This window comes from Lycorma delicatula, chromosome 3, assembly GCF_047948215.1.
Source record: "Lycorma delicatula isolate Av1 chromosome 3, ASM4794821v1, whole genome shotgun sequence".
Lineage (NCBI taxonomy): Eukaryota > Metazoa > Arthropoda > Insecta > Hemiptera > Fulgoridae > Lycorma > Lycorma delicatula.
Window position 1 is genome coordinate 106,045,425 of NC_134457.1, and position 7,766 is coordinate 106,053,190.

Consider the following 7,766-nt stretch of genomic DNA (forward strand, 5'->3'; position numbering starts at 1 on the left):
AATAATTTTCCGTCTCCAGAAATAATTAAATATTCTTAATTTTTATCAAGAAATGTAAAAACTCATTAACAAAAGCTTATAATGTGCAATAACATTCAATCTAAGAAAATGTTTACCGATTCCCCTCCTTCTTCAATTTTTAAAATCGTTTTTCAATTGGAAAGAAATATAACTTCAACAGAAATTCACCTCACGTAAAAATATAGAATGTATAACTGTGAATAAGTTATTTTCTAGTTCGTTTCTTAGGGCTGTTCATTGTTAATTTTAATTAACCGTAAAAATTTACAAACATTTTTTTTTGTTGATAAATTACTGAAAGTACTTTTCATTAATGTTTCGTAAACAGTTTTGTAGACCCATGCGAACACTTAGATTAATCGTGTTATATCTCAGGCAATGGAATTAAGGCATAATAACACTTTTTACAAAAAAAAGAAATAAAAAAGAGACGTTTCTAATTCTCTATTTTCTATTAAACTATGGGATTTTATTACATTGTTGAAATTTTTCTTTAAAAATCCCTAGTAAGTTCATTTTTAACCTAAAACAAATTCACGCCTAAGATTTACTCTCAAAAACAGTTTTAAACATACGCCCTATTACTTGGATAATATATATTTTCTTACTTCTCACCGATTTAAGCAATATTTTTTTTAGATATCGACCATTTATAAAGTAAAACGATTAAAACATTATGTAGCTGTTTTAAAAAGGAATGGTTTTATAATTGGTATACCTATTATAAGGAAAACAATTGATAGACTGAAAAATTTTGCTCTAAAAAAAATCAAATTAAAAAAGAATTAATAGAGTAGGCCGTAGAAGGAATTGTTTGGCCGGATTTGTTAGACGGATGCTTTAGACTTTTGACTTACTGAAAATCAGTCACCAAAGAAGCTAAGTACATGGTTCAGTAATAGAGAAACAGTAAAAATTCGGCACGTTTTCATATTTCAGATGTTGAAAAGGAAGGCGTTAGCTGTGGACGATGTTTTACCGATATCTTTTACAGAAGTTTTCAAACAAATCGACAAATGGAGTATCTAATTACAATAGAGTGATGGTCTTGATATAATTCTTGCGAAGTAAGTTGGTTTTTTTGTTTTATTTCTATTGTTACGGTTCAGAAATTTCGTTGACTTTTTTATGAGAAAAGAAAATGGGAAATTTTTTTCACATTGTGGCAGTGAATTGAATGAATTTCAGGGGTGTATCTGGTTACAGGACGCTGTGTTTGTATGCGTCCATAAACGGCTTACCGGGTTATAGAAGAGCTATGAAAAACCAATAATAATTTTGAAGTTCATTTATTCAAGTGTTTCTATATTGTTTAATCCAATTGTAGATAAGTAGGGTACTCAACGTGTGATTTAAGTTTTTTTTGTTAATGAGATCATCACACATCAGTTGGTTGTTTCTTAGAATTTGTTTATTTCAATATAGAGATTTACGTAAAATAATACACTCATTTAATATAATTAAAGTAACTACGTAATTTTATTTTTCCAAAGATAAAATTAAACATTTATAAACCGGGCACTAAACAATTAAATTCACTTTACCACGGGAAACGAACGAGTAACTAATAATTATTTCTCCAAACAGTTTTCCAGATCTTAAAAAGACATTACGGTAAGATAAATTGTTTTTCATGTGATAGTAGCTTATAATTTTCCACTAAGTTAAGAATTAAAAGTAATTATTTTATTTTTTTTATTAAACATTTCGTTGCTCATGAACTAAAATATGAATTATCTTTATTTTCTTGCAATCAAAAATGAATGATAGTTTTAATTTACAATAAAATAATAATTATTTTTTTCAAATTGTTTTGGTAGATAACTTTTACGAATGTAGAACTTGTAATAGATTTTATTACCGTGAATTAAAACTTAACTTGTCCTTATGCAAAAATCAAAAGACTAGAGGTAATTGCCGTAAGAAATCTGAAAATTGAGTAATAAAGAAAACAAAAATAATTTACATGAATTAATTTTATTTCATAAAAGACTAAGAAAAAATTCTTATAAATAAATTTTATTTCATGCTAAGGTTTAGATTCTAAGGAATGTTGTACATTTATGAAATTTCGAAAATTATATTCTATTTAACTAATATTCTAGTTAAAAAAAAATCAATAATAATACAGTCATTATTATTCTTTAACAAGGAAAATTCAGAAAACAGTTCAATATAATAAACTGTAAAATCATCTACGAACATAATTAGTAACATTTTTAAAACATAAATCAAATTTGAAACTTTTATTTAATATAAAACAGATAATTAAGATATACGCAATAAAGTTTTACATAATAATCACGTACACTAAGTTTCGGCCTGTTATAGAGTAGGACATTCTCTTCACTTCACTGTAAAATTTAAAAAATACTATGTAAAAATATAAGATTTCAATTTTAACACAATTTATTGATAACTGTTAGTAGTATCTAACTGATTGCTTAAACCGTAATAACATTTTCCGATCTCTCTAAAATAATCTAAACAAAATCAGTACCCAAATTAATCGTTTCGTTATCTGAAAAAAGAGTAAATTTCAACTTGCAATATTCAGTTTACATAACTATTTATAATACACATAGAATATAACTAGTATATAATATTGGAAATATATATATTCCTTTTAAATATAAAAGTTCATAAGATAACTGACGAAACATAACATCAATCTCCATAAAAGAATAAAATATCTTTGTAGATATTTTAAGATAAATTCTTAGAATTTTATCCAGACTTGTGACCGCTTACTGTTTTTATTTTAAGGCATTTACTTGAAAAAATCTTCATAGAAGTATTATAAAAAAAATAGTCCGATGGTGTACACTACGTGTAGTGGGTTTTTATAGGTCGGGATTTCTTAAGGGGGTTCACACCATCCAATCTTCCCAATGTTAAATTTGCTAAAATTCCGGTACACTTTTCTCAAAAACTACAATAGGTTAACATTATTTTATTGGTTTTTTTTATTTTATTACTTGTGCCTTTATGTATACAGCTACATAGTTACTTTTTGATATTTTTAAAACAAGAAATTTTTATGAAATTTTTTCCAAGCGTCTAAAAAATTAAACTTCTTTTAACAAGTTATAAATAGTTTGTAAATTTGGTAAAGGTCTTATAAGAAATTTGGCGTCATAGCTATTAATTTATTATAAATGTTAATTTTTTTATTTAATTCTTTCTAGGTGATGATTTTATTAGTGTTTTTTATTAGTGTTTTTTAGAGATTGTGCTCCATTTACTCATTTCATTTAAAACAAACTTAAACAGATATTTCTATTAAATATTTTCTTAAAAAACAAACTGAAAGTAGATAATTAATATATATATATATATATATATATATATATATATATATATATATATATAATAGATAATTTAATTATCTAAAGAATAAAACATAGATTAAGAAATGTGATAAAGCAAACTGACAATACTTACTCCTTGACGCTATAGCCCGTGTAGTACCTTAGCCTCCTCAAGAAGCAATTAACCTCCTCCCTATCCTTCACTTTTCGTCTGCGTCCTGTAACGTTTAACCTCCACATCCTCAACCATCGACTCCATAGTCTCTCACTCAATCTGCGCCAGCCAGGGTTTCCTCTATAAACTTCCTTCATCACTGCCGTCACTCTCCGCTCCACGTGCCCCAGTTAACTGAACCTTCCCACTTTAATCTCACCAACAATATGTTGCCTGCCAAAAATTTCCTACATTTTTAAAACCAGTAAGTCAGAACTGTCTGAATAAAACAGAGCAGGAATCTCTTTCAAATTATACAATATATAACACCTTTTAAATATGGTATATAATATGCATAAATGCAATTTTTATTTCAGATGGAGTTCACCAAAGCGATGACAGCAAATATAATTCTTTTAATCGGATTTACCGTAATGATTCCTTTGGCATTCGGTGAATATAAATTTCACCCCAAATTCCTTCACCACCTTAGTAGAAATGGAAGTGTAAATGGTACACATGATCTTATTATTGGAAATCTAACCGGAGGAGATATGTAAGTACAGATGATATCAATTTTCAAATAAATTCTTCTATTAATATAAAAGTACAAGTATTTTTTTTAACAAGATTAAAAATGAGTTTTCAACCCATTAATCGTCGTCAATTAAACTAATAATACATTTTTTTAAACAATTAATATTTTTTTACAATTTATATGCTAACAAGTTATGTCATAGGCAAGGCAATCACCAGAAATATTACACGAATTTTTTTTAAATTTTATTTTAATTTATTTTTTAAGCCGTTACTATTATTCCGTATATCTATTTGGGCATTATATTTTTTTTTTGTGAACCATATTTTTTAATTAAAAATATCATTGATTACTTTTTTACAGCTTATACGTGTTTTTCATACTTTTATTTGGATAACGACTTTTTATCTTGCAGTCACACACACTAAATATATAGCCAGTCATCTCTACATTTTATCCGGACTTTTCTAGATAGATTCCACGAAAGGCATAACATTTTTCATACACATAAAAAAAATTATCAGCCACTATTATTGATTATCAGCCTTTTGTTGGTAAGTAAATAAATACATTAACTTAATTTAATAGTTTTAGCAGCCGAATATGCTTAACGGTGAACACTTTTCATAATGTAAAAAATTTCGAACGGGAAGGGCGAGCGAAGCGATCCTTGACCTACTAAATATCTCCTGACCGCGACGGGAAACGCAATTATCGTTAATTATGACCGCAAGAAACCATATAGCATGGGAGAAGCCGCTAATGAGGAACGCTAGTATAAATATGTATATATATTTAATATTTTAAGAATAGTATATTATGATTATATATATTTTTATATTATGATGACCCTTTATATTAGGCCGATTGTTTGAAATTCATTCTTAGATCACTCAAAGTTTCGGGTCCTGAACTGATCAAACTGTTGTTCTGAAGAAATTATATACATACATTGAAATTATTTATATTGAAATATAATACATATATTACATACATTTTTATACATTGAAAGGGTTTTAATTTTTATTTATCATTATTATTCTCACAAGCATTCTTTAACGAACACAGCATGGATCCAAGGGGCAGAGCCCTCTGGCTAGACGGGAAGGACAAGCGAAGCGAGCCATGACCGGCTAAATATCCCCTGAACTCGACAGGAAACGCAAGTAAGCACATGGCCTAGGCGAAGCCATGACACAATTTTAGTGTATATATATATATATATATATATATATATATATATATATATATAGTGTGTGTGTGTGAAAGATAAAAAATGGTGTATCCAATTGAAAATATGAAAATCACGCATAACATAATGCTATAAAAAATAAATCAGTGCTTCTTTACATAAAAAAATATCGTTTACAAAAACAAAATATGTTATAAAAAAGTTTTTCCTTTATATAATGCTCAAAGACTTAAAACCGTATTAAAATTAATCATTTTTAACTTGTGTTTTCTAGATTACTATACCATAGTGGAATCGTTGCAGCTGGAAAAGCGAATGAAAGTTTTACTTATGATTTCCAATATCCGGCATACGGTTACAACAATTTAACAATTAGTTATTTAAAGGTCATCGATTTATTAGGAGAAGGTAAAAATGGATATCCGTCTTTGAAAGAAGGAGGAGTTGGATACAACTACACCGTCATCAGTTTTAAGTCAAACAGCAGTTATGGACTCAATTTTAATTTAACGATCTACGGAAACGTTAACCAGTTTAATAGAACGATGCTTCAACTTTATAAAAACCATTAACAACAAATAAGTCATAAAAAAATGCATCGATTAATACGAGTAATTTCATGAATAAATTTTGATTAAATCTACAAAAGTGTTTTCATTTCACTTACACTATTTTCTTACTACAAACTACTTAATATGCTCTTCCCAATCGAACTGTAATAGACTTTCCATATTGCCAGACTTTCCATATTCCAGACTTTCATATTGCCTTTCACAGAAAGGGGTATATAATTTTTTGTATTTCATTCTGTTTGACAATGTGTTTTTTGTTTTTAAAATTTAAAAAAGAACTAATGTTCTGTATTTAAAAAATCTGATGTGGACAGTAGATGTCTTCCTTGTACGCCTATTAAATTAGATAAACACATTAATATTAAATAATATACATGGTTATTATCAACATAACAACCAATTATTCTACATGTCAAAAAGGGATTACACAACTAGATATTACAACAGTCCCAAATAATATTTTTTTTTAATATTCTACGGCTAATCGTTTTTGAAAATGTGTGAAAGATAAACAAGGTAGACTTTAGAAATACATTTTTTCTAATATACTAAGATGATGCTTAATATTTTTTTTTTAAATTGTTTATCGTAAGCAAATTATTTCTTATTCTGAAAGAAAATAACTATAGTGATCTTTTTCTACAAAATGTTAAATCAGTATAAGGCACCTGAGATCCATATTAACGTAGCTAACAAGGGAAAGGCACAGGAATTCGGGACACCGATTTGAACCATTGCGTGTGTAAATAGTACACTACTTACGGGTACTGATCACAAAATACTAACATGCAATATTTAATTTTTCTCAAGAAAATGGCCCTAAAAATTTCCTTATCATTTTATATTAGTTTATATATTAATTCTGTTTCACGTCGATCAAGTAAATATGTGGTGTAAGAACGTGTCAGATCCGTAAACCATACACACATCAGTTCGAATCCCCGACTTCATATACAAATATTTAAATTTTTTTTTTTTTAATTTAAATATATTGGTTTATCAATAATTATTATTCTATGTAAAATATTTAGTATTAAAATGAAAATTAAATAAAATTTTATTTCACTACTTACTTGATTTTTTTTCGTACTTTTTTTGTATTTTTATTGAATTATTATTTATTGTAAATTTGTTTTTACAATCATATATAAATAATTATTAATAAATCAATGTATTTAAATTTAAAAAAAAAAACAACATAATAACAAAAATATATGTATATGAAGTCGGATTCGAACCGAAATGCCTCTCCCTTGTAAGGTCCAAATATTTCATTAATTACAATTTTTTTTGGCTATAACACTAGAACCAATGAAAATAAGTACCACTTATCGTTAAAAAGCTCTCAATGAAGGCTTATTACTGCAGTTAAGAAAAATTCCAAAATCCAAATTTTTCAACATTGAAACCCCGCTTTAATTATAGGTCTAAGCATACGCATTTTTTGCCCAGTCGATTGCAATCAAAAGAGGAAGTGCACAACTAGGTGTTGCAACAGTCCTAAATACAAAATTTCAACATTCTACGGCTAATCGTTTTTGAGTTATGCGAGATACAGATGTATATCGTCACGTACGTATAGACGTCACGCCGAAACTAGTCAAAATGGATTCAGGGATGGTCAAAATGGATATTTCCGTTGAAATCTGAAAACCGAGATTTTTCTCGATTACAAAACTTCCTTTACTTCGTACAAGGAAATAAAAATAAGTAAAAATCATACATTTCCGTACTCATTAAACGAATAAGAAAATTATTCAACAATGAAAAATAAAAAATTATTAAGTTGATAATTTATAAAATAAAAATGTGATGTAATTTTGGCTTGATTCGGGTGATTTTCCAGTAAATATTGTCTGAAAACGACAAGAGATATCGTTAACGTATGAGCAGAAATCCGTAATATAATAGAAATTGATACTACATATTATTTATTACATGCTCGGTACAGTCACTTCGTCTTCGAAAAAGATAATTC

The 7,766-nt window shown here is 27.5% G+C and overlaps 1 protein-coding gene across 1 annotated transcript; it reads left to right on the top strand.

Annotated features, from left to right (window-relative positions):
- Window positions 1–1,521: 1,521 nt before the first annotated feature.
- LOC142321846 (uncharacterized) lies at window positions 1,522–6,851 on the top strand. Its single transcript, XM_075360303.1, has 3 exons — window positions 1,522–1,635; window positions 3,864–4,042; window positions 5,491–6,851. Exons 2-3 carry the CDS (start codon window positions 3,864–3,866, stop codon window positions 5,786–5,788), a joined length of 477 nt encoding a protein of 158 aa, XP_075216418.1. The 5' UTR covers window positions 1,522–1,635; the 3' UTR covers window positions 5,789–6,851.
- The last annotated feature ends 915 nt before the right edge of the window (window positions 6,852–7,766 follow it).